This window comes from Dendrobates tinctorius, unplaced genomic scaffold (genome assembly GCF_039654945.1).
Source record: "Dendrobates tinctorius isolate UK_male_01 unplaced genomic scaffold, ASM3965494v1 ptg000155l, whole genome shotgun sequence".
Classification (NCBI taxonomy): domain Eukaryota; kingdom Metazoa; phylum Chordata; class Amphibia; order Anura; family Dendrobatidae; genus Dendrobates; species Dendrobates tinctorius.
The window spans coordinates 5473677-5501647 of NW_027361822.1; the positions used below are offsets into that span (position 1 = coordinate 5473677).

Below are 27971 nucleotides of genomic sequence, written 5' to 3' on the forward strand. Positions count from 1 at the left end.
GAGGCTCAGCGCCTGCTCACTGCAGTACTTCGCTCTGCCCTCAACAGGGCAGAGAAGTACGCCTGCGCATGACCTAGACCTGTGCCGCCCATTGGACCAGACCGCCCCCCGGGTGAGTATAATAAAACTTGTTTTTCTCTTTCAGGTTAGAATGCTGTAGATAAGCCATGAAAGTGTCACAGTCCAATTCTTGGAACTGTGTCAGATTCTGGATTCCCTCATTTAAACTTTTTTTTCCTTTCAGGCCTTTGGGGCCTTAATATGGGTTTTTGCCCCCGGTGGCCACAGGTGTTCTTACATGTCTGATAGTTTTCTTTGCTTTACCTTTTGGCCTCGGTGGTCACTGGGGTTATTACATGTCTTTGGTTTCTCTGCTGATGGTGACCACTCCTCCTTTGCTATATAAGGTCACCTGGTATATCAGCTGGTGTTGGTTATAGCAGATCCTTGGTGGATTCCAACCACGGTGAAGTTAGCAGCTGGCTCTGAGGTGTTTAGCCACTGCTGAAAGCTGATCTGGTGCTGAACTCTGCTGCCCGGTGACTGCAGCAGAGAAAGATGTGAAGGTAGCAGCTGGCTCTGAGGTGTTTAGCCACTGCTGAAAGCAAGATGTGAAGGAAGCAGCTGGCTCTGAGGTGTCGAGCCACTGCTGAAAGCTAATCCTGTGATGAACTCTGCTGCCTGGTGACTGCAGCAGAGAAAGATAAGTGTTTTGTTGTTTCCCCCCGTTTGGTGTATTTTCCTTATTAGTGCAGCGGTGGGACCAGTGTCCGTACTAGCCAGTTCCCTAGTAAGGGATAGGTGCAGGGCTAGTGAGGGATTCAGGTGTCCTGGTCGACGACAGCTGAAGAGCCTGTATAGTGAACGTTAGGAGTGTTCATGGACACTACCTCAGGGGAGTGCAGGAGGTCTCCACGTCCCCCGTTCCCTATTGCAGGGCCCACTGTTGTATCTGTTTCCCCGGTGTTCCCCCTTTGTCTTGTTGTTTCAGTTACCGACCTGCGGGTCGTGTCCCACAGGACAGGTATACGTAACAGTCTTGTTTCAGTTACCGACCTGCGGGTCGTGTCATACAGGACAGGTACACGTGACAGAAAGGCAGTGGCCGCAGCTTATTGCGAAAAAACGAGCCAATCACCAGGCCAATTTCTTCAATTCTGACCACTGTCCCTTTATGAGGTAGTAACTCTGGAACGCTTCCATGGATTTCGGTGACTGACATTTTTTTCTCATGACATATTGTACTTCATGATAGGAGAATTTTCTTTGATATGACTTGTGTTTATTTGTGAAAAAACGGAAATTTGGTGAAAATTTCGCAATTTTCCAACTTTGAATTTTCATGCCCTTAAATCAGAGTTATGTCACACAAAATACTTAATAAGTAACATTTCCCACTTGTCTACTTTATATCGGCACAATTTTGGAACCCAAATTTTTTTTTGTTAGGAAGTTATACGAGTTAAAAGTTAAACAGCGATTTCTCATTTTTACAGCACCATCAAATTTGAAGTCACTTTGAGGGGTCTATATGATACAAAATACCCAAAAGTGACACAATTCTAAAAACTGCACCCCTCAAGGTGCTCAAAACCACATTCAAGAAGTTTATTAACCCTTCTGGTGCTTCACAGGAATTTTTGGAATGCTTAAAAAAAAAAATGAACATTTTAACTTTTTTTTCACAAAAAATTGTCAGATCCAACGTTTATTTTACCAAGAGTGACAGGAGAAATTGGACCCCAAAAGTTATTGTGCAATTTGTCCTGAGTATGCTGATACCCCATATATGGGGGTAAACCACTGTTTGGGCGCATAGCAGAGCTCGGAAGGGAAGGAACACCGTTTGACTTTTTCAATGCAAAATTGGCTGGAATTGACATTGGACGCCATGTCGCGTTTGGAGAGCCCCTGATGTGCCTAAACAGTGGAAACCCTCAACAAGTGACACCATTTTGGAAACTAGACCTCCCCAAGGAACTTATATAGCTGCGTGGTGAGCACTTTAAACCGCCAAGTGCTTCACAGAAATTTTATAACGTAGAGCCGTAAAATTAAAAAATCATATTTTTTTCCACAAAAATAATCTTTTCACCCTCAATTTTTTATTTACAGGAGAAATTAGACCAAAAAAGTTGTTGTGCAATTTCTCTTAAGTATGCCGATACCTCATATGTAGGGGAATACTACTTCTGAGGCACAGTGCAAAGCTCAGAAGGGAAGAGGTGCCATATTGGAGTTCAGATTTTGCTGGAATGGTTTGAGGGTGCCATGTCACATTGGCAGAGCTCCTGAGGTACCTGAACAGAAAACCCTATATGTGAACTCCTTTTACAAACTGCTCTCCCCAATGAATTCATCTAGGGGTGCAGTAATCACATTAACATCACATGTGCCTCATAGAATTTTATACCACTGAGCGGTGAAGAAAGAAAGAAATTACATTTTTACCACTAAAATGTTGTTTTAGTCTCAAATTTTTAATTTTTCTAAGGGCTAATAGGATTTTTTTTACAACAAACTGAGGTCCATTTTTTCCTGAGTACGCCAATACCTTACATGTAATTGGGAAATATTTTTCAGACACGGTGCAGAGCTCAGAAGGCAAGGAGCACCAGATTTTACTGTTATGGTTTGCAGGTGCCATGACCCACTGGGAGAACCATGGGTGTGTCACAAAATTTTATACCACTGGGCCGTGAACACAAAATAACATTTTTACCACCAAATTTTGTTTTAGCCAAATTTTATGTTTTCACACAAGAAGTGGGTAAAAATGGCACCAAAATTTCTCTCACACTTTCTATTGTCAGGTGACAGCAAGCCCACGGATTAGTAATGGAAAAGCGTCTGTCCATTACTAATCCTATAGTTGTATGGTAAATAAAGACACAACCAGAATAAAGTCCTTTATATGAAAAAATGACACAGACTCCTTGTAACGGGGTCTACCCAGGCTGGGGTTCCTCTTTCAGTACCACCCCTGTGTTTTCGGAGGTCCGCTCTGCGTTGGCTGGAGTCTGAATGAATGACGCTGGCTGGAATTCCTTGGTTACCTGGGCGCATATAAAAGATCACTGCTTCTCCACGTATTTCCAGTCTGACAACACTTTACTCACAGGACACAGAATATATCACACAGATACAGAGGGCAGGCCAATAGAAAAGCGGCAGGCCAGACATGCATTACAAAAGCCACAGGTGGCCGGAGCCTGCCGATGTTTACTGTGGGAATTACAAAGGTGGGGGGAGGGCGGACAAAAGGAGAATATCGTGTCCCCTCTGCCCAGGGGCGCAGCCTGTGGGCTGATGCATTAGGGACATGCATCTCACATAGAACTTATTATACATACATATAACTGCGCAACATATTTTGGGTGCTGAGTGGTTCTGTAACACTCCTCCTTTATTAATCTCAATTAAGCCATACTTGCTGCATTGCCCTAATCCCAGCAAAACCCTTGATCTCCTGTAATAAAAATAAAATAAAAAAGCAACAATATACCATACCTGCGTGCCAACACTTTTGGAACCTATCCCACAATTTTCCTTTCCCCTGCCTTATGGCTTTGATTTAAACTTCAAGATCTATACCCACCTTGGTGTGTGATTACACTACAACTCAGGAATGGGTTTGTTATTTCTTCCCAATTGTGTGCCTTATTCGTTTTACACTGTGACTATGTATTTGGGAGCCTGAATTTATTGGGAAAAAACTCTCTCTCTCTCTTACTTATCTGCCACCATGTGTGTATTTTTTCTGGGCCCATATGGTACTGCTTACATCTTATAGCCATATAGGATTTGCTTACGGGGTTGTTATATATTTATAATATATTTGTTAATAGCCTTTATTGTGTTTGCAAATTCTCTTTGCTTTGGGGATTGTCTGTGTGGGTGTCATTGCCTCTATATCAAGGTATGATGTATATAGGTGTTTTTTGTCTATATTTTAAATGGTTTTTAAAATCAATTTTGTGCTCTGTTGTTTGTAAATTGTGAAGAGTCTGTGATTTGATCTTTATCTCTCAATGGGAGATCGATATGCTGGAGGGTTGCCAGATTTTGGTCTGAGGCCTACTCGAGTAGTGGTGAACAAACACACAGAGACAGGGTATGTATCTGTAGGATGTCACAAACTCCTAATTTAATTAGGTAGCTTATAAATTCATTTGAGTAGGCGGTTACATTACATCATCGTATTTCATTGGACAATTGATTATTCAACAGTAAGCATAAATGGTTTCAACCAATCATATTCATATTCGTTAACCAATCAGATTGTATTCGGCCGTTAATTATTAGATACATTCGGGAATTTCCAGAAAAAGGTTAATACAGGTTGGTTGTTATACAATACTCTAATATTACCCTCATTAACTTGTCTTACTAAGGGTTCATAGCCCCTTTATCTGTAGTTCTAAGACTCTGTACCTATTAGTGCTACGTGGAATTACTGATATATCTTTCAGCTACATGAATCATAAGTGTCATAGAGGTGAGAGCACAGAATAACAAGATTAGGGTGAGAGTTGATTTCTGCAGTCAGCTAATATTATAGGAATATGAAGTATGAGGCCCTAAGAGTGAATGAAAGGACCCCATAGAATCATGGTTTCCCTATCAATTGCAATATATGTCAATAAACTGTTTAATTTTCAATTAATTGAGGTGCTCCCTTAATACATGGGCATGGCTTTTCTCTTGCTTGTTGTTAATATTCCATTCCTGACCGTCGTTGTGTCCCACACCATAATCCATGTCTGGGGGATAATTAGTTTTCAACCTGGACGGTGCCAAGATGCGAACGTCCCGGCTGAAAACTACTGGTGAATGAGCTGCTGGGAGTGCAGCCTCAGTAACCGGGGGTGACGTCATAGAGGTAACCTCTGGTCACTGAGTCTCCGTTCCCAGCCAAAACGGGTTGGGTTGGGTTAAGCGTTTTATATGTTTGAGGATTTTTGTACCGTTTTTGGGGAGATCTCAAGCACTTAACATTCCATGACACAATAAACATACCCAAGACTAAAATGGATATCCAAATTTGGTAAGATAATTACAGGGCTATGATGACATGTAGCTAGATCAAAAAAACAATAAGAAATCTCAACATTGTATAACAAATCTAAATAGAGAATTTCAAATAACCCAAAAGCAAATAATGGCCCTAGCAGGAGTAAGAACACTTTTGTTCCAAATTCGTTAGGAAACACCTTTTTCCTGGGCTTCACTTCTGCCTGACCATGAGGATAAGATTTCAATTTAACTCCCTTTATATAATAAGTCAACTGTCTTTGTTGTAATCTCTGCAGCCGAGGCCTGGCTGGAGAAGTTGTCATGTCGGTCTGGGCCATGGGCCAGATGGAAACGCAGGAAAAGTGAACAATTCCATAAGGAAGAAGGTCAGCTCTAAGTCACCATCTATAGTTGTATTGTAATCTATTACATGATCTGCATCACTGGTATCTGCCACTATATGGTCACCATATGATTCCATCCAGTGCATATCTTGAAGGATGTATGCAGTCCTTGAACATCCATTTGAAGGTCCATACTGCCGTGCGAGTTATACATTTGGAGGCCCAGGTTTTGGATCTAAAGAAGCAGCTTGCAACATCAAGATTTGTTGCAAATTTGGAATGGAGTTTGCTGCTCACTATGCAAATACTCCATGGGGTAGATGTGGAGAAGGATAGTGGCATGGAGCTTCAGGACAATGAAACAGCTAGCTGGGTGATAATTAAAGGACTCTGTAGAGGGAAGAATGTCAGGGAGGCTAGTCCTGATCTGGCACACACCAACAAGTTTGCAAAGTTGGCAGATGAGGGGGGTGTCAGTACAGGGGTCTTCTAAAAGGGGTGTCTGCTTCATAAATGGGGGTAAAAGGAGAGCAAGGCAGGCCAGACAGGTTCTGTTAGTGGGAGATTACATTATTAGGGCAATCTGTCACAAAGATCGGGATTGCTGAACGGTGTGTTGTCTTCCTGGTGCTTCAGCACATCCCAGATCCTGTTGACAGATTACTAGGCGGGGCTGGTGAGGGTCTAGTGGTCATGATGGACAACAGCAATGGGGAGGGGTTTGTTTTATATGTAAAATCATCCATAAAATCCATCATACATGATAATATATGTGAGGCTAATGAACATATAGAGTCCCTGTGGGTGGAGATAAATGGAGGGAGAAATAATAATAAAATACTGAGAGGAGTTTGTTATAAGTTTCCAAATCTAATGGAAGAGGCAGAAAATATCCTCATAAAGAAAACTGATGAAACGGCAAATCAGGGATAAGTCATTATTATGGGGGACTTCAACTACCCTGATATAAATTGGGGATCAGAAACCTGTAGCTACAGCAAAGGAAACGTTTTTTTGTCAACAATTGAAGACCATTAACTTCCACACCAGGCTCAAGACCCAACAAGATGTGGGGCACTGCTAGACCCAATGTTAACCAATCGGTCAGACAGAATACCACATATACGGGTTGGTGGTCACTTAGGTAATACTATAGAGATCACAAAATAATTTTCATGTATCCTTTAATCATACGTATAGTAGAGGGGCTACAAGGACCCTAAACTTCATGAAGAAGAATTTCAGATAACTAAGAGGTGAGCTTAATGCCATAAACTTTGACAAATGTCCTGAAAAATAAAAGGACACAAAGCAAAGGGGACACTTTCATAAGCAGAAATAGGAAAAGGCAGCTGCTACTGATAAGATTCTAACTAGATAGGCTCTAGCTCCTCCCTCCATTATTAAATCGGGCTAAGGCTGTATTCACACACAGAAAATTGGGCACACGTGAAATTGCCCACACAGACAAAATAACAGTTTATTAAAGGGGTCCAATAACAGCAATATCTCCAGTTTCTGCAAATTAGGTAATCCCTTTAAGTACTTAAAGCAGGGGTGGGCAATTAATTTTCCCAAGGGGCCGCATGAGAATCTGGCACTGCTGTGGAGGGCCGAACCAATCGGCTGAACTTTAAATGAGCGGTCCGAAACCAAAGGTGAAATTCATATTAAATGTATATCTATTCAGTGTAATAATCTAATCTCGCTTTCTAATATACTTCAATGAAAAAAAATCCCTAACGTACCCTCTACATTCTGACTTCCTGTCTTTTTTTTTTTTTTTAACGTCCCATGAAATTTTGCTTGAGATTCACCAGTGCATGCTGGAATACTTGACTGAGCCGTCAACAGAGGCAGAGGCTGCGGACACTGCCACAGCCTCTGCGCCCTCTCTGAAATTAGGCACCATCAGTGATGTCTGTTTTGGAGGTTCGGCTAGTCCTGCTCACCTAATAATATGTCTGTTGCAAATTCTGATGCGTACTCAGTATGAGCTCCCTGTGCTATATTCCTTTGAATGCACAGTGACAGTGCGCTCCTTTGCTGGTTCTAAGGAGAAGAGATGACCCGGCACTGACCAGTCCAGTCTCTGAAACAGATGATGCTTTATTTCATGGTGGGGAAAGCAGCTGTGGCAGTGACCGCAGCCTCTGCACCCTGATGACGTCCCGTGTGAGTACCTCAAAATGCACTGGGATTCTCAAAAAAAAAGTCATTGGAGGTTAAAAAGAAAAAAAAAGTAGAGGGGAAAAGGTAGACATTTTTTATTTGAAATATATTAGAAAAGTGATTAGATTATATAATTAAATTTAGTATGAAAGCCCTTCGGTTTCAGATCACCCTTTAATTCTGCATAATATTAATTTTATCACTTTAGCAAAAGCAGATGCTTATGTGATTAAGTTTACATGAGCTTGTAAAAAAAAATCGTCATTTTCATCCTGAAAAAGACGATTTTCCATCTGTATTGTGAACCGTATAGCACCCATTTTTATACATCAGAAGTGAATAAAATTTACAAAATGCAGTGTCCATTGTTAGTGATGGAAGGGCAGCACGGTGGCTCAGTGGAGTTCTGGGTTCAAATCCCACCAAGGACAACATCTCCAAGGAGTTTGTATGTTCTACCCGTGTTTGCGTGGGTTTCCTCCGGGTACTCCGGTTTCCTCCTACATTCCAGACATACTGATAGGGAATTTAGATTGTGAGCCCCATCGGGGACATTGCCAATAATGTCTACAAACTGTAAAGCGCTGTGGAATATGTAAGCGCTATATAAAAATAAAGATTATTATTTATTAAAAATCGGATGCTATACCGATGATTCATATGGGATCCATTTTTTAAATTTTTTTATTTTTGCACACCCATAGACTTCAACAAGCGAGTCTCATCCGAAATACGAAGAGACCGGTGGGTGCTGTGACATTTCTCACACAGACATTTTCAAGCTGTAATCTGGATAGCTCAGTTCCATATCATTGCTCCTAGTGCTCTCTCTGAGGTTGGGTTTATTTTTTTTTCGCAGAAAGCACTTGGACAAATATTACAGTTGTGTGAACACAGCCTGATAATGCTTGTTACAATAAAGCTTATCGTAACATGTAATAGAAGTTCATCAACCAATAAATTGGGAACATTGGAAAAATGTTGTTTCTCACCTCTGTTCCACATGCATAGATCTACCTCACATACAGTTGTGGCCAAAAGTATTGACACCCCTGCAATTCTGTCAGATAATACTCAGTTTCTTCCTGAAAATGATTGCAAACACAAATTCTTTGGTATTATTATCTTCATTTAATTTGTCTTAAATGAAAAAACACAAAAAGAATTGTCCTAAAGCCAAATTGGATATAATTCCACACCAAACATAAAAAAGAGGGTGGACAAAAGTATTGGCACTGTTCGAGAAATCATGTGATGCTTCTCTAATTTGTGTAATTAACAGCACCTGTAACTTACCTGTGGCACCTAACAGGTGTTGGCAATAACTAAATCACACTTGCAGCCAGTTGACATGGATTAAAGTTGACTCAACCTGTGTCCTTGTGTGTACCACATTGAGCATGGAGAAAAGAAAGAAGACCAAAGAACTGTCTGAGGACTTGAGAAACCAAATTGTGAGGAAGCATGAGCAATCTCAAGGCTACAAGTCCATCTCCAAAGACCTGAATGTTCCTGTGTCTACCGTGCACAGTGTCATCAAGAAGTTTAAAGCCCATGGCACTGTGGCTAACCTCCCTAGATGTGGACGGAAAAGAAAAATTGACAAGAGATTTCAACGCAAGATTGTGCGGATGTTGGATAAAGAACCTCGACTAACATCCAAACAAGTTCAAGCTGCCCTGCAGTCCCAGGGTACAACAGTGTCAACCCGTACTATCCGTCGGCGTCTGAATGAAAAGGGACTGTATGGTAGGAGACCCAGGAAGACCCCACTTCTTACCCCGAGACATAAAAAAGCCAGGCTGGAGTTTGCCAAAACTTACCTGAAAAAGCCTAAAATGTTTTGGAAGAATGTTCTCTGGTCAGATGAGGCAAAAGTAGAGCTTTTTGGGCAAAGGCATCAACATAGAGTTTACAGGAGAAAAAAAGAGGCATTCAAAGAATAGAACACGGTCCCTACAGTCAAACATGGCGGAGGTTCCCTGATGTTTTGGGGTTGCTTAGCTGCCTCTGGCACTGGACTGCTTGACCGTGTGCATGGCATTATGAAGTCTGAAGACTTCCAACAAATTTTGCAGCATAATGTAGGGCCCAGTGTGAGAAAGCTGGGTCTCCCTCAGAGGTCATGGGTCTTCCAGCAGGACAATGACCCAAAACACACTTCAAAAAGCACTAGAAAATGGTTTGAGAGAAAGCACTGGAGACTTCTAAGGTGGCCAGCAATGAGTCCAGACCTGAATCCCATAGAACACCTGTGGAGAGATCTAAAAATGGCAGTTTGGAGAAGGCACCCTTCAAATATCAGGGACCTGGAGCAGTTTGCCAAAGAAGAATGGTCTAAAATTCCAGCAGAGCATTGTAAGAAACTCATTGATGGTTACCGGAAGCGGTTGGTCGCAGTTATTTTGGCTAAAGGTTGTGCAACCAAGTATTAGGCTGAGGGTGCCAATACTTTTGTCTGGCCCATTTTTGGAGTTTTGTGTGAAATGATCAATGTTTTGCTTTTTGCTTCATTCTCTTTTGTGTTTTTTCATTTAAGACAAATTAAATGAAGATAATAATACCAAAGAATTTGTGTTTGCAATCATTTCCAGGAAGAAATGGAGTATTATCTGACAGAATTGCAGGGGTGTCAATACTTTTGGCCACAACTGTATGGGGCAGGAGCTGACAGGTGGGGGTTGAGAAATGTTTTTCAGCTTTGCCCGCAGTTGAGCAAAGCATACTTTGCAAGCGCAAAACGCAATATAGCTGAGCATGCGCAAAAGGCGTTCTTCTTTGTATCTCTGCTCCGTACACACACGGCTCCGCTCCATACACCTCGTACACACACGGCTCCGCTCCGTACACCTCATACACACACGGCTCCGCTCCGTACACCTCGTACACACACGGCTCCGCTCCGTACACCTTGTACACATGCGGCTCCGCTCCATACATCTCGTACACACACGGCTCCGCTCCGTACACCTTGTACACATGCGGCTCCGCTCCATACATCTCGTACACACACGGCTCCGCTCCGTACACCTTGTACACATGCGGCTCCGCTCCGTACACCTCGTACACACACGGCTCTTCTCCGTACACGTTGTACACACATGGCTCCGCTCCGTACACCTCGTACACACGCGGCTCCGCTCCGTACACCTCTTACACACGCGGCTCCGCTCCGTACACCTCGTACACACGCGGCTCCGCTCCGTACACCTCGTACACACGCGGCTCCGCTCCGTACACCTCGTACACACGCGGCTCCGCTCCGTACACCTCGTACACACGCGGCTCCGCTCCGTACACCTCGTACACACGCGGCTCCGCTCCGTACACCTCGTACACACGCGGCTCCGCTCCGTACACCTCGTACACACGCGGCTCCGCTCCGTACACCTCGTACACACGCGGCTCCGCTCCGTACACCTCGTACACACACGGCTCTTCTCCGTACACGTTGTACACACATGGCTCCGCTCCGTACACCTCGTACACACGCGGCTCCGCTCCGTACACCTCGTACACACGCGGCTCCGCTCCGTACACCTCGTACACACGCGGCTCCGCTCCGTACACCTCGTACACACGCGGCTCCACTCCGTACACCTCGTACACACGCGGCTCCGCTCCGTACACCTCATACACACGCGGCTCTGCTACATCCACCCTGTAAACCCCTCCTGACCCCACACAGAAACTTCCCGTCATCCAGCACCATGACAACCAGCACAGCAGAGTCCTGCATACACTGAGGCCCCTGATCATGTGACCCCTGACTCCTCCCCTCCTGTGACCTCATCCCAGGTCCTGTGCGCACAGAGCAGCCATATATGTGGTGTGAGGCTCTGCAGGTGGAGGTAGGTGCTGGAGATTCCCCTTTACTGGGCTGCACAGGGGGCAGTAACCCCTCCATTCCCGGAGATAGCGCCTCCTGCAGGTGGAGGTAGGTGCTGGAGATTCCCCATTACTGGGCTGCACAGGGGGCAGTAACCCCTCCATTCCCGGAGATAGCGCCCCCTGCAGGTGGAGGTAGGTGCTGGAGATTCCCCATTACTGATTATATAACTTCTATATTATTCTTCATTCTTATAGCCCCATTACTACTTTATAACTTCCCATATAAACAATGTCCGGACCCCGACAGTAAATAATAACCGGAAAGATCCAGGATTCCCAGTTAAGACTAAATGCTGTAATGAGAATCTTTACTAATTACGGCAGTGAGAATCTGGAATTCCTTACCAGAGGAGGTGGTGATGGCGAACTCAGTCGAGGGGTACAAGAGAGGCCTGGATATCTTCCTGGAGCGTAACAATATTGTATCTTACAGTGATTAGGTTCTTTAGAAGGACGTAGATCTGGGGATTTATTCTGACATAATGTAGGCTGAACTGGATGGTCAAATGTCTTTTTTCGGCCTTGATAACTGTTACTATGAGAAAATCATTAAAACACCAGAACTGCATGCCTAAAAAAAAAAAATAATAAATAGCGATCAAAATGTCATATGTGTCACAATTAGAGTTGACCGAATTGATCGGGACCCTGCTTATTCGGCAAGCTGTAGCGCTTACAGAATAAGCTGCAGACTGATCCCGGATACACGGAGCGCGCCAGCTGATCAGCGCCGCAGCTGCATGTGTCGCGGCTCTGTCACAATAACAACACATGCATGGAGAGCCTGTGTGTTGGGCTCTCCATGCATGTGTTGTGACTGTGACAGAGCCGCGACACATGCAGCCGCGGCGCCGAGTAAGCAGGGACCCGATCAAATTTGCTCAACTTTTGTCACAATTAGTCTCAAGAAAAACATTAGGGTGGCTCAGTGGTAAGCACTTGGGCCCTGGGTTCAAATCCCACCAAGGACAACATGTGCAAGGAGTTTGTATGTTCTTCCCGTGTTTGTGTGACTTTCCTCCAGACTCTCCGGTTTCCTCCCAGACTCTAAAGATCGTGAGCTCCAATGGGGACAGTGATGATAATATTTGTAAAGCTCTGCAGAATATGATAGTGCTATCTCAGTGAGTCAAATAACTCAGCTCGGCACAGAAAAATAATCCCTAACATAGCTTCATCCACAATAAAATCTAAGCATTACCTATCTCCAAAAATGGAAATGCAAACCTTTTTTTTTTTTTTTTTTTTTTTTTTTTACAAAATTGTAAAAGAAATTACCATCCAAATAAAAAAAAAAATAATATATGTTTGATATGGTCATAATTGTGCTGCCGTAGAGCAGAGGTGGAGAACCGCAGGCCCTCAATGACATTTTATCCGGCCCCCGTGCAGATTCCCAGGAACTATAGGGCTTGGGCCGGCAGCTGTATTTTGAACGCCTCCTGCCCATTAATTTTTTCTTGCTAAGTGAGCACAAGCCCTCAGTGTTCATTTGAGGTGTATGCAGTGAAAGATTATGTCCTGACACCATTGCCAGCATCAAGATGTACTTTGTAGGAGGATTTAGCGTGTGATTTGTACGGCCCTCGAAGGATGGTATAAATTTCCAAATGGCCCTTGGCAGAAAAAAGTTTTCCCACCTCTGCCCTAGAGAATCAAGGAACAGTAAATTGTATAGTATTTTACATGGGATCTCTATGATGTTACATTGTCATCTCCCCATTCAGGTCCCTACAATATCGGATCATCTCAGTGGAGATCTTCTATATAAGAGAATTCTCCTGAGTGACCCTACAAGGATGGATAGGGACAGGGACAAGATGGCGGAGAGGATATTACACCTCACCCTAGAGATCCTCTTCCGGCTTACTGGAGAGGTGAGAGATTCTGATGACGTCACATTCCATCATTCTTATCTATGGGAATAACAGATGGACAGAACTGGAGAGGTGAGGACTCTGGAAATGTCTGTAGTGAGATTTATTAATGTGTCTCTCCATAACCAGGATTACACAGTAGTGAAGAAGACCTCTAGGGAGCGCTGTCAGGACCCTGTGTCTGAGGGATGGGGAAGAACCCTGAGCCCAATCACGGGGCCTCCACCTCACCCCCTGATACATGAGGACATCAATGACCAGAAGATCCTAGAACTCACCTACAAGATGATTAAGCTGCTGACTGGAGAGGTGACACTGCTGGGAATGCTGGGACATTATACAGTAACGCTATGGAGGGATCGGGGGGATGACGGTATCATTGTATGTGTCAGGTTCCTATAAGGTGTCAGGATGTCACCGTCTATTTCTCCATGGAGGAGTGGGAGTATTTAGAAGGACACAAAGATCTGTACAAGGACGTCATGATGGAGGTTCCCCAGCCCCTCACACCACCAGGTAATAGACAGGACTAAATACACACGGCCTATAATTATCTGTATGTAGAAAATGAATTCAGTCCCTGTATGTGTTTCCTCCAGCTGTATCCAGTGAGAGAACAACACCAGAGAGATGTCCCCGTCCTCTTCTTCCACAGGACTGTAAACAAGAAGATCCCGATGTTCCTCAGGATCATCAGGTAGATGGAGAGACGGTATCATGAGATCTCCCCTATGTTGTATAGACGGCTGTGAAAGTCTTGTTCTCAGTGTTGTTTTATCCACCAGTATTATACACTGACTAAACAACTATTTATCAAACGTTCTTACATAGTCTTTGTAAGCAATCAGTTCCATCCTTTCATGGCAGAAGTGCAGTAACGAAAGGACAATGCTTGATGCTACAAGTGTCGTATAGTCATGGATGGCTTTCAGTAACACGAAAGTGATGTTTTTATAGCTTTTACAGACCCAAAATAGGTAGGATTGGCTGTTGAGAGCATGTCAGTACCTCGAACAAATTTCCGGAAATATGGAAGCCAAAGGAGGTCCAATGTGCTACAAGATGGATTTCTTCTAATAATGTGGCCGCTCGGTGTATGTTTTATACTTTGTGGCGATGAGAGGATAAAACTGATCATAGACATTAGATGTTGTCTGGATCTCCTCACAATTATCTGATTATGGAGACCGGTGGTTAGTGCTAGGAGGCGACAGGTTGGATTTATACAGGAGACCTGCAGCTGTGTGATAACTATGGCTGTTATGTTAATTCATTTTTTTTACCCTTCGCCACGACAGCAGCCACTGAAGGTATCGGATCCGCCCCACTTGGAACAGGGAACCCTACAGGAAGATAAAAAGGGGTGGTCCGCCTTTCCTCCTTAATTTTGGTTTCCTGTTCCCAGGGAACCTCAGGATTGATCCTTCAGTGAGATGTATCTGGGCCACATGCACGCCGCCTGCGCGGTGTCCATGAGAACGGCAGGGGCTGCGGTCTGGAAGCAGCGTCGGAGGAGACTCCGTTAGACGGCTCCCCCCTCGTCTGATGGCTAGAGGTGATGACCGGGTCCGGGAAGGGCCGCCCGGTCTCACCTAGGGGAGCGCCAGGTGGCACCAAGCGCGCAGGGGCCGCCGCTGCAGGAAGCGGTAAGTGCGCCAGTGGCGCAAAGAAAAAAAAAAAAGGAAAAAGAGAGAGGCAGCGGTGGCGGCAGCGTCGGTAGAAGCACAGGCCGCATACAAAAGTGGCGGCGCAGATGCTCCTAGGCCCCGGAAGTAATGAGTGAACTTCCGGGGCATGATGGCTGAGGAGCGCAACGGCGCATGCACGGTGAACCCGAGGAGGAGGAGCGACTTCTGGGAGAGAGAAAAAAAGATCTATTTAAACAAGCGCCGAAGCTTAGCGGCAGGAAGCCATGTCATCCCCAGCGGAAGTACACACTCCAGCAGGAGACTCTGCGGGGGGGCAGCTCCTCCAGGGACCGCACTACCAGGACAGACACCGCCCGCAGGAGCGAGGCGGGAGAGTCAAGACTTAGGACAGGATCTCAGCCATCTGTTCCGGTAATAAAAAGCTTCACTGGGTGAGTGTGCAATATATATACTCTGCCTAATAAGCTGACCTCTCCTCCCCCCCCCCCCCCCCTCCTTTCGCCATGTATCTCCTCTTCCAGGCGAAGAAAAAAGAGAAATCCAAACATAAAGAATGCGCTTTATGCGCTGAGCCTCTCCCTGACTCCTACCCCAAAAAGCTCTGTAAGCAATGCACCAAAGAGACTAGACAAGGGTCGGCAGTGTCGTCAAAGGACATTCGGGCCATAATTAGGGAGGAAATACAGGCTATCACCCGTGCCAGTACTCCCTCAGAAGCTAGGAGCAAAAAACAGGTGACCCTCAGCTCAGAGTCAGAGGAAGAACAGGGGATAATCTCTGATTCTTCACTCGCATCATCGTCATCATCATCATCAGACATTGAGGGACGATCTTGTTTTCCCCTGGATAGTGTGGATAACTTAGTCAAATCCGTGAGGAACACTATGAGGTGTGAGGAGACAAGGGGCGCCCAAACCGCACAAGAAATAATGTTTGCGGGGTTGGCGGAAAAGAAAAGGAGAGCGCTTCCAGTAATACCGGCAGTTAAGGCGCTAATAAAGAGAGAGTGGGAAAAACACGATCAAAGAAGTTTTCTCCCATCGGCCTCAAAGAGGAAGTATCCATTTAGCGATGACTAGCTATTAAAATGGACCAAAGTTCCAAAGGTTGATGCCGTTGTAGCCTCTACCTCGAAGCAGTCTACTATTCCGGTTGAGGACGCAGGCTTATTGGCAGACCCACTAGACATCATTAAAAAGGTCTTGGGAGTCCACCACAGGCATTTTTAAGCCAGCAGTAGCCAGCACATGCACCGCCAGGTCTATGCTCGTGTGGTTGGACCAATTGGATCAACAAATCGAGCAGAAGGTTTCTAGGGAAAAACTGCGGGCCGCTATTCCATTAATTAGAGGGGCGGCAGCCTTCATGGCCGATGCATCAGCAGACACTCTGCAGCTGGCAGCGAGATCAGCTGGTCTTGTAAACAACGCCAGGCGGGAACTATGGATGAAGAGCTGGAAGGGGGACGCGCAATCAAAATCTAAGATTTGCGCGACCCCGTGCGAGGGTGAGTTTCTCTTTGGGAAAGCCCTAGATGACATACTTGCCAAAGCGAAAGAAAGGAAGAAGGCCTTCACTGATTCTTCTATCCCTTTCTACAGGAGAACCTTTAAAAGGCGACCGTTTGGAAGAAGGAGACAAGCGGATAGATCAAATAGATGGCCCACAAAGGAAGAAACGCAAAGGGTAGCATGTTTAGAGGTTCAACATTCAGAAAGGAAAATAAATACTAAAAAATCAGTCCTCCCTGTAGGGGGTAGACTAAAATTTTTTTCTTCAAAATGGGAACAAATAACTTCGAGTCCATGGATCCTAAGTTTAATTAAAGAGAGAATGAAAATAGAATTCCTTCAAATCCCTTATGATTTCTTTATCATAACCCGCCTTAACTCTATAGTACAACAAAAGGCCCTCAAAGTAGAAATTCAGAGCCTACTATCCAAGGGGGTTTTAGCAGAAGTCCCAGAGGGACAAGAGGGTAGATGGTTCTACTCTCCTTTATTTTTAATTTCCAAACCAGATGGTACGTTTAGGACAATTATAAATTTGAGGAAGCTTAATACGTTTATAAAAAATTATAAGTTTAAAATGGAATCAATCAGATCCACCATAAATCTTCTCTTTCCAGACTGTGTAATGACGGGGATTGACTTGAAGGATGTTTACTATCATCTTCCTATTCATGATAGATACCAAAGGTACCTAAGGGTCGCGGTGGTATTCGAAGGCAAGATCCGTCATTTTCAGTATACGGCCGTGCCTTTCGGCCTCTCTACGGCGCCAAGAATCTTCACCAAAGTGATGGCAGAGATGATGGCCTATCTTCGTCAGAAAGACTCTCTAATCGTGCCTTATCTGGATGACTTCTTATTTATCGGGAACTCGGTCACCCAATGTACCAGACGTGTGGCTGACGCGGTCTCATCTTTGCAGGATCTAGGCTGGATCATCAACTTCCAGAAGTCCAGACTCGTTCCGCATTCCCTTCAGATGTTCTTAGGGTTCCAGTTAGACTCCACAACCCAGAGATGTCTACTCCCTCAGGTAAAAATTACACTCACAAAAGAGGAGGTGGAGGCAGCCATAAGTAGACCACGTATGTCTCTGAGAGAGGCAATGTCGCTATTGGGGTCACTCATTTCCTGTGCCCCGGCAGTCCGGTGGGCCCATTATCACGTCCGCACACTGCAGCATCAGATCCTCCAAGAGGACAGGTGACCTAGTCGTCACCTCGAGAGCAAGATAACCTTGTCACAGGAGGTCTTGGCTTCTCTAGAATGGTGGCTAGATGATAACCATCTGTCCACAGGAGTCCCATGGGTCATAGTACCATCTTGTATCCTAACCACCGATGCTAGCCCCCACGGCTGGGGAGCCCATATGGGGAATAGCTTTTGTCAAGGAAGGTGGAATGGAGATGAACTAGGCTACTCGTCTAATCGAAAAGAACTGACGGTGGTATATTATGCTCTACACCATTTTCTTCCACAGCTCCAACGGAAGCATGTCAGGATCTTATCGGACAACACCACTACAGTGGCCTACATAAACAGACAGGGAGGTACTCGATCAGAGACTCTGATGTCTTCTGCGGCAAGAATCTTAAACGTAGCCGAAAGTTATTTGTTGTCCCTCTCGGCCCTCCATATCAGGGGAGAGAACAACCAGGAGGCAGACTTCTTAAGCCGACACACACTTTGGCAAGGGGAGTGGTGCCTCAATCGCCGAATCTTCAAGGACATAGTAGCTCTATGGGGGCAACCTCAGGTGGACCTCTTTGCCACGAAAGAGAACAGACAAATAAAAGCGTTTGCCTCCCTGTCCCCGTCAGATCATCCAGACATACTGGACGCCCTCCAGGCCTCATGGAAGTTCAACCTGGCATATGCCTTCCCTCCGATAATTCTACCACAGGTCATTCGGAAGATCAGAGAGGACAAGGCGAGAGTAATTTTGATAGCACCATTCTGGCCCAAGAGACCGTGGTTCTCATGGCTACGAATTATGTCGGTGACAGATCCTTGGGTCCTCCCTTCGATTCCCAACCTACTCTCCCAAGGCCCTTTTTTCCACCCCCAAGTGGACAGCTTACACTTGACGGCGTGGAATTTGAAAGGCAGCTACTAAGATCGAGGGGGTTTTCTGAAACACTAATTGCTACGCTCCTACAGAGCAGGAAGCAGTCCACTACCCAAATTTATACAAGGATATGGAAAAAATTCCTGCAGTTTCACACAGCGCCTCATACCACAGAAGTTCTGATAGTTCCTATCTTGAAATTTCTACAGAAAGGGAAGGACTTGGGCCTGGCAGTAAACACGCTGAAAGTCCAAGTGTCCGCATTAGGGGGACTCTACGGCCATAATGTAGCAGGAAATAAGTGGATATCATGATTCATTATAGCTTGCGAACGGATAACTCCAGTTCACATATCTGCAATCCCTGCATTGGACTTAAATCTGGTCTTAGACGCTCTTATGGAAGAACCCTTCGAGCCGATAGACACGATATCCCTGAAATGCTTGTCACTCAAAACGGCCCTCTTAGTGGCACTAACGTCGGCTAGGAGAGTGAGTGATATCCAAGCTCTATCCATAGACCCACCCTTTTTTCAGATATACCAGGATAGGTTAATATTAAAACCATACCTGCCTAAGGTATCAAAAAGGTTCCATAGATCTCAAGAGATACTTCTCGCGACCTTCTTTGGAGACCTCTCCACTCCGGAGGAGCGGATATTCCACACCTTGGATGTTAGAAGAACTGTGCTAAAATATATTGAGAGGTCCAGGAGCTGGAGGCAGTGTAGGGCTCTGTTCATATCTTTTCAGGGCTGTAAAAAAGGGTACGGAGTCACGAAGAGCATCATTTCCCGATGGATCAGGGATGCCATTCGCTTAGCCTACTCCGCGAAAAATGAAGAGCCTCCGGAGAACATCAGAGCACATTCCACCAGAGCAGTGGCAACCTCCTGGGCCGAGAGGGGAGACGTTCCAATTGAAGCCATATGTAAGGCAGCAATTTGGTCAACCCCTTCTACCTTCTATAATCACTATAGACTTGACCTTTCATCAGCTTCTGACCTAAGCTTTGGCAGGACTGTCCTTGGCACGGTGGTCCCACCCAGGTGATGGTCTCTGGAATCTCTCCAGTGGGTGCTGTCGTGGCGAAGGGTAAAAAGCGGGATTACTTACCGGTAATTCTCTTTTAATGAGCCCACGACAGCACCCGCTCACTTCCCTCCCTGCTAAGATATCAATAATAAAGTGTATCTGCTAAGGATGAATAAGTAAAATTTAGAAAAGCAAAGACATTGCCTAACCCTTGGCGGTCCTCCTGGTACTCTGAAATACAAAACTGAGGAGGAAAGGCGGACCGCCCCTTTTTATCTTCCTGTAGGGTTTCCTGTTCCAAGTGGGGCGGATCCGATACCTCCAATGGGTGCTGTCGTGGACTCATTAAAAGAGCATTACCGGTAAGTAATCTGGCTTTTTTTTCTGTTCTTTAAAATAATTTCATGAGACGTCTCCATCTGTCTGTGACTTTTACAATATTTGTTTCAGGCTGAAGATTTGACCTTTATTACTGCTGGGACATATGGGAGGGATAATGAATGGCTTAAAGTGGAGATATCTACAGACGGCAATGCAGGTGAGTGGTGACCACAGAGAAGTCACAGATTCTGCCTAGTCACTGTCTGGTGCAATTGTGTTTTTAGGGTTTCTTACGAAGAATATTAATCTGTTATTGGATTGGTAAAAAAGTTAGATACATATATAGTAAAGTTCTAAATTGCAAAATAAAAATGTGTGGTGTAGTAACCACTGTGTACGCTAGGGGGCGCTGTGTGGATGTCCCAGGAGAAAGGATGAATGGCAGAATACTGAATGGCCATTATGTATCTCAAAGTGGGTGGCTTTGAGATGGAGACTTATGTGTTGATCAGCAGTGATACTGCTGAGGTGCTGCTTTGATGTGAGGGAGAAATCTCCAGGTAACTAGGGAGATGGGCGGGCCAGTTACCTACAAACCCACCCAGGGGGTGTGTTTAAAGAACACTGTTGTAAAGAGTGTGAGTGGTTGAAGGACTTGTGATGAGGTCATGGTCATGTGACCCGGTGGGCGTGGCTATGGACCATATAATGTGGCCAGGGTAGGTCACATGTGGTGAATGCTGGGACCTGTTTTGTCCAGTTTGGAAGGTACCGTCTGAGTGAGATGGGGCTAGAAAGCTGGTGTATGTTCAACCTGTGTGACCACAGGGATTACAGAGCTGAACTCTGTCATGGACGCTTTGCTGTATAAGAACTTTATGTTGCTTCTGCTAAATAAACCGCATGGACTGTTATGATTTTATGGAAAATCTGTGCCGGATCTGATTTTGTGGCTGCTGAGCGAGTATCCCCTACTTGAATGACAGCACTACCTTACAAATGGTTAAGGCTTTTTTCTTTTTACAAACAAACATTTATGGCTTTTTAGGAGACCATAATTTTCTCTGTTAGTTGATTGTAGGTTCATGTCCCCTAAGTTTCAAACAAAAATTGCTGCCACTCTTGGAAAAAAAATGTGAAGCATTTTGTGTTCTCTAAAATGGTATAAATAAAAATGTGAGTTCAAACAGCTCTAGCCACGCAAAAAATATGTTAAGTGTCCCGGACAAGTGCAACATAAACTATTTTGTTCTTCAATTTTCAGACTTTTTTTTTTTTTTTAAATTTCTTAAGTATAAAAATACCTTACACGTTTGGCACTGTTAGAAGTGTTCTGCCCTGAAGAATTATGCTGTTAGGTCATTTTACAGCACAATAAGCGCCTTAAAAAACAAAACCCACAAAGACAATGGTGGATTTCCATTTTTTTTTTTTTTTTTTTCATTTCAATGCAATTTGAATTAAATTTACTGTTTTCCAGTATGCTGTATGGCAAAATGAATGTACAAACCATATAATAATTAATACATAAGTGACATTATTGCAAAATAATAAATTTAGTTTTATTCTTGGCAGATGGCTGTTCCAGCAAATCAGAAGCGCATCTGATATTTTCAGATTTTACAGCACGTACTCATAGTGTAACACCGGGTTCATCTGAAGAGCATGACAATGTCCCAGATACAACTCAAACTCAAGATCAGGTATCTGATCCTTTTCAACAGCTGCTATCTCCTGATTCATCCCAGATTATTAAGCAAACCAAAAATAACAAAAGGAATGATGAACATCAAGTAGCTGAGACAAGAAAGAAGCCATATTCATGTTCAGAATGTGGGAAATGTTTGTCAACTAAATTACGTCTTGATAAACATCTCAAAATTCATACAAGGGAGAATCCATTTTCATGTCTAGAATGTGGGAAATGTTGTACAGACAAAAATCAACTTGTTATTCATCAGAGAACTCACACAGGGAATAAGCCATATTCGTGTTCAATATGTAAAAAATGCTTTGCACACAAATCAAATCTTGTTTCACATATGAGAAGTCACACAGGGGAGAGGCCGTATTCGTGTTCAGAATGTGAAAAGAGCTATCTATACAAATCAAATCTGGTTGCACACATGAGAAGTCACACAGAGGAGAAGCCATTTTCATGTGTAGAATGTGGGAAATGTTTTTTAGTGAAAGACCATCTTGTTAAACATCAGAGAACTCACACAGGGGAAAAGCCTTTTTCATGTCAAGAATGTGGAAAATGTTTTACAGTCAAAAACCAACTTGTTAGTCATCAAAGAACTCACACAGGGAATAAGCCATATTCGTGTTCAATATGTAAAAGATGCTTTGCACACAGATCAAATGTTATTGCACATATGAGAAGTCACACTGGTGAAAGGCCGTATTCATGTTCAGAATGTGAGAAAAGCTATTTATACAAATCAAATCTGGTGGCACACTTGAGAAGTCACACAGGGGAGAAGCCATTTTCATGTTCAGAATGTGGGCAATGTTTTACACGGAAACCAAATTTTATAGCACATCAGAAAATTCACAAACGGAAGTAGCCCTTCTATTTTTAAAACCATTTTGTCAAATGGTAGAAGGAAAAAAACAACAACATTGACAGTCTAAAAACAGAAGGAAAGGCTGTTTACAGCACTAACTGGTTAATAGTAAATGTAGGGAACTACCAATGGAGGCAGGTTTGATGTCGGTGTGAGGAAGATGTGTGGTGCTTAAGCTCCCTGGGATTTTTCCTTGTGTCATGGCAAGTAGTCTTTCTAATTTGAAAACCATTTTATTGTCAAATGATAGAAGAAAAAAATACATTGACTGTCCAAAAGAAAGAGTGAGTAAACGCAGTTTACAATACTATCTGGTTAATAGTAAATGTATGCAACTACCAATGGGGGTGTGGATGATTGCTGTCTGAGGACGATGTGTGGTGCTTGAGCTCCCAGGGATTTGCCTTGTATCCTAGGCTAATGCTCACTCTGCCTGCTATAATCCGTACAGGAAACCCTGTAAAAGTCAGCGGACTGAGTCTTTCTGCAGCCAGTGGATATACCCATCACTTACCAACTGCTGAGGCCTATTTGACCTGTTGCCCCCTTTCGTCCCTCCTACTCTGCAGTCCTCAGCTGCTGCCGTTGAGAAGGGTTGAGATACCATCTGTGGGGCGGGATTTGTAGGTTAGGTGCAGTTTTCCTTCACAGCTTGCCCTGTGTCTTGCTAGGCACTCATCTCCGTTATCCTTCTTTTGAATGATGTGCCAGCCATTAAAGTGCCATGTGTCTTCGTTATGGTGCTCCTGTATTGTTGAGGGGAAGTGAGGTACATTACTGCACTAAGAGGAAGCATAGTCCTTCTCTCCTCTGCAGAAACGTCTCTCTGGACTCTCAAAGTTCATTGGACAGGCAATACCAAATCCCCCAGTATCTTGGTGGGCTGTTTCAGCATATAGATACTTTGTCTCTTTTCATATATACAAATATATATACATACATATATAGATATATACAGTATATGGAGATTACAGCCTGCTTAACTGCAGTCACCCTTCGTTTTAGAGATATTTTAAAGAGGTTGTCCACTATTACATTGATGATCTATCCTTAGGATAGGTCATCAGTAGTGATGAGAAAGTAGCATTGTTGCTTGGATGACCCCGAGCATGCTCGGGTGATCTCCGAGTATTTTGGCGTGCTCGGAGATTTAGATTTCGTTGTCTTAGCTGCATGATTTGCGACTTGTAGACAGGCTGAATACATGTGGGAATTCCCTAACAAACAGGCATTCAACACATGTATTCAAGCTGTCTAGCAGTTACAAATTATGCAGCTGATGCGATGAAAGCTAAATCTCCGAGCACGCCAAAATTCTCGGCGACCACCCTAGCATGCTTGGTGAGACCCGAGCAATAACTATACTCGCTCATCACTAGTCATCAGTGTTTGATCAGTTGGGGTCTGACCCAGTCACCCCTGCCCTTGCCGAGCTGCTCCGTCTACTTGTAGTGGCCCCTACAGTGATTTACACATCTGCCTCCTATTTATTTGAATTGGAAGCGGATGTGCAGTACCATGCCCCGGCCACTACAAGTAGTCGGAGCAGGTCGGCAAGTGAGTGCTTCCCGCCGACACCGATATTAGCTGACCAGCCTCGGCTGATCAGACATTGGTGACCTATCCTAAGGATAGATCATCATTGTAATACTAGTGGACAACCTGTTTAATTGTACTCAGGTGGAATAGCTAAAGCTTTTATAAATGCCGTCTGGTCCTGTCCTAAGCTCTCATCATTCTAGCCGGAGAAAGTCTCTTTTTTTTTTTTTTTTTTTCTCATTTTTCTTTTCTGTGCCTGGAAAATGGTCATGTTGATGTGGAAGTCAGTAGACAGTCATTCCTTGTCTCACTGGCTTAGTTAACAAATGTTTCCCCTCTACAGAATATTTTATATGTCCAAACAAATTTGAGAGAGTCTAGTCACTTGAGTGTGAGGCTACAATTGCTGGTGACTAGAGTTGATCGAAACAGGTCGGCCAGATTCATAAGTCGCCGACTTATGCCAGAGTCGGGTTTCGCCGACCGAAACCCAACCATAGCGTGAAGTCGGCCATGCGGTCGGCAAAACGACCATTTCCCAGAATGCTTGCAGGTGCCTTTTTTTCAGCCAATGAGCAAGGACGTACACTGTGGGCAACGAGATGACATGTGCAGCGTCCACCACCATCGTAGAGAAGGTCATTGCAGTGATTGGCTTGCTTTGGGGGAGTCATAGTGTCTATAAAAGCCCTGACCGCCGACCTCCATTTTACTTCTGCCGATCTTAACAGTAGTGAGAGGTTGCTGTTTATCAGTAGGGAGAGAGTTAGGGCTGTAAAGATATAAGAAGTTCTTATGTGCTTGTGCTGATAGCAGTTGTGCTGTACAGTTTGTGTGCAGTGACAGGGGAGGATTTTCTTGTGTGCAGCAGCGCTGGTTATTAGGCTGCCTGATAGCTGTATTGCTGTGTGTACACTTCTGTGCAGACTGCTTTTTACACAGCACTAATACTTTTATTCTTTTTTTCTGCACAGTTACCGACCGTTCATTTTTTCCACACCGTATAGAGCTGTACGCTCCTCACACACTACCGTGTACCGGCTGGTATCACTGACAAATACATGCTGACTATCTGTGTGTGACTCCGGAAATAAATACAGAGATTTATTTTTCCCCTACACCATATACAGCTGTACGCTCCTCATACAGTACCGTATATCTGCTGTTTGTATTATGGTCAAATCCATACTGAGTAAGCGTCTGTGTGTGACTCCGGAAATATATACGGAGATTTAAATTTTTCCCGACACCATATACAGCTGTACGCTCCTCATACAGTACCATATATCTGCTGGTATTTTTGGTACATTTTCCCAAACATGAGGAAGTATGGTGGAAGAGGACGTGGACGGGGGGGTCCTTCTGGTACTGATGGTGGTGGTGGTGCATCTGCTGGTAGTGCCAAAAGCACAATAGCACCTAACGCAGGAGGTGTTGAGCCTGCGTCATCATCTGGCTCCAGAAGGCCTGGAAGGCTCCCTTTTCTGGGAGTAGGTAAACCGCTTTTAAAGCCGGAGCATCAGGAACAGGTTTTGGCTTACATTGCCGAAACAGCCTCCAGCTCTATCGCCTCCTCTTCTGAAGTTTCAAAAACTGAAAGCACTGAGTCGTCAGTGCAGGCTCTTGGTCAGGAACAACACCTTTCCTTGTGTCCTTCACCCCCACCAAAAGTGAAGGATGCAGCAGGCCACACTTCAGATTACTCCCTGGAGCTCTTTTCACATACCATGCCTAAGTTATCAAGTGAAATCCTGAATTCCCCAGTCCAAGGTGAATATGACATGGAGCGCACTGATGCACAACCAGTGCTATATGATTCTGCTGGTACATTCACCCAGAGCACTACATTGCCCTCGCAGTCTGCTGAGCCAGATTCTGACCCTGATGAAACTCAGGTGCCCCTTCCCGCATACTATACCAAATTACACGGTGACACAGAGGAAGGTGCAGATGAAATTGAAGAGGAGGTGATGGATGACCCAGTTGTTGACCCGGATTGGCATCCATTGGGGGAAGAGGGTGCCGCTGGCAATAGCTCAAAAGAGGAGGAGGATCCACAGCAGGCATCGACATCGCAGCTGCGGTTATCTGGCAGGCCCGTAGCAGTCCAAAAACGTGTTAAAAAAAACAAAAAGAGTTGCAGGACAGCTTGGCCAGATGGTCAAATTCCCACAGCGTGCAAGCCCTGAAAATTTTTCCCATAGTAGGAAGAGTGCAGTGTGGCACTTTTTTGACCAAAATCCTATTGATGAGGCAAAGGTTATCTGTAAGAAGTGTGGAAGGACCTTTAGCCGAGAGAAAAATCTCCGAAATTTGAATACCAGTTGCATGCTTAGACATGTAAACACCATGCACTTGCAAGCGTGGATGGACTACAAAACCTCAGGTAGCACACGTGCACCTGCTCCAACTGAAGGTAGCCAGCAATGCTACATCGCTTCCCCCACTGTAAGCCCACCGGTTAGCACACCACCAGCAAGAAATGTTGAGGTGTCGTCGCAAGGCCAAAGCAGTCAGGGAATCACAATGTTTTTCCAATGAAAGACTGCATCTAGGCCATCACCACCACCATCACCAACTATCTCTCAGTCCGCCATGTCCACCGCTAGTTCCACCATATGCAGCTCTCAAGTCCAGCTAGTAGGACAAGAAAGTACTCATCCTCTCATCTGCGTACACTGGGTTTGAACGCCTACATTGCCAAACTGATCTCATTAGAGATAATGTCCTTCCGTTTGGTTGAAAGCGCAGCGTTCCGAGAGCTCATGGCCTACGCTGTCCCATGCTGTGACCTACCCAGTCAGCACTTCTTTTCTAGAAAAGCCATCCCTGCACCTGCATGTGAAAGACCACAAAGTCCATGCACTCAAGCAATCAGTGAGTGGAAAGGTGCACCTCACAACAGATGCATGAGCCAGTAGGCATGGCCAGGGCCGTTACGTGTCCATCACTGCGCACTGGGAGAATGTGGTGGACGCAGGGTCCACGGGACAGCGGCGGTGGGACATTGCTGCCTAGCCCACGGTATAGGCAACAGTTGGCTGTAGGCGTTCAACCCTCTGCCGCCTCCTCCTCCAGAAGCGAAAGCTCATCGACAGCGCAGTCGCACGAGCACTCCATCCGCAGCTACCAGTGTTGCACACGAGGTGTCCCACTATCGAACAGCTAGTGGTAAGCGTCAGCAGGCTTTTTTAAAGATGATGTCTTTGGGTGACAACAGATACACCACTGAGGTACTGGCCGACTACTTGCAGCGAGAAACGAAGCGAGAGTCATGGCTGGGCAGTCTACATCTTGAGCCAGGGTAGTCACTGATAACGGACGTAATTTTGTGGCGGCCATAGCCCTGGCAAAACTCAGACACATACCTTGACTGGCTCACACCTTGAACCTGGTGGTGCAGTGCTTCATAAATAATTATCCGGAGTTACCAGCCCTGCTCCATAAGGTGCGAAGACTGTGCTCGCACATCCGTTGCTCGCCCGTAGCCTCCAGTCGTATGCAGAGGCTGCAGCGATCGCTCCATCTCCCCAAGCACCGGTTAAACATAGATGTTGCAACAAGGTGGAACTCCACCATGCACATGGTTGAGAGGCTGTGCGAACAAAGGCAGGCTGTAATGCATTTGTGGGAGGATACACGGGCAGGCAGTTTGAGGGCAGACATCAAGTTGTCGGGTGTGCAGGAAGAGGAGGATGAGGGGGATGCTTCTCAGGGAGCAAGAGAAAATGTTGGCTTGCCAAGGTCAGGTACAGGGTTTGTGCGTGACTGGAGGGATGTGGATTTGGCAGAAAGTGCTCCTCCACCCACCACTGGCTGTGCATCATTGACACCTGGAACATTGGCCCACTTGTGTGATTATCTCTTGCGGATCCTAAAAAGGGACCCCCGCATTGCCAAAATTATGAAGGATGATGACTACTGGTTGGCCAGCATCCTCGATCCACGCTATAAAGGCAAATTACAGAACATCATGCCA

General features: G+C 45.0%; 2 protein-coding genes across 2 annotated transcripts in view; one reads left to right on the plus strand and one right to left on the minus strand.

Moving 5' to 3' along the window:
• LOC141051169 (uncharacterized) overlaps positions 1–27971 on the minus strand; it is an 872784-nt gene that overhangs the window by 437165 nt on the left and 407648 nt on the right. The gene's annotated exons all lie outside the window — the stretch shown is intronic.
• On the plus strand, positions 13388–22760 carry LOC141051154 (uncharacterized). Its single transcript, XM_073548020.1, has 5 exons — positions 13388–13609; positions 13693–13816; positions 13900–13997; positions 20013–20100; positions 21459–22760. Exons 1-5 carry the CDS (start codon positions 13388–13390, stop codon positions 22451–22453), a joined length of 1527 nt encoding a protein of 508 aa, XP_073404121.1. The 3' UTR covers positions 22454–22760.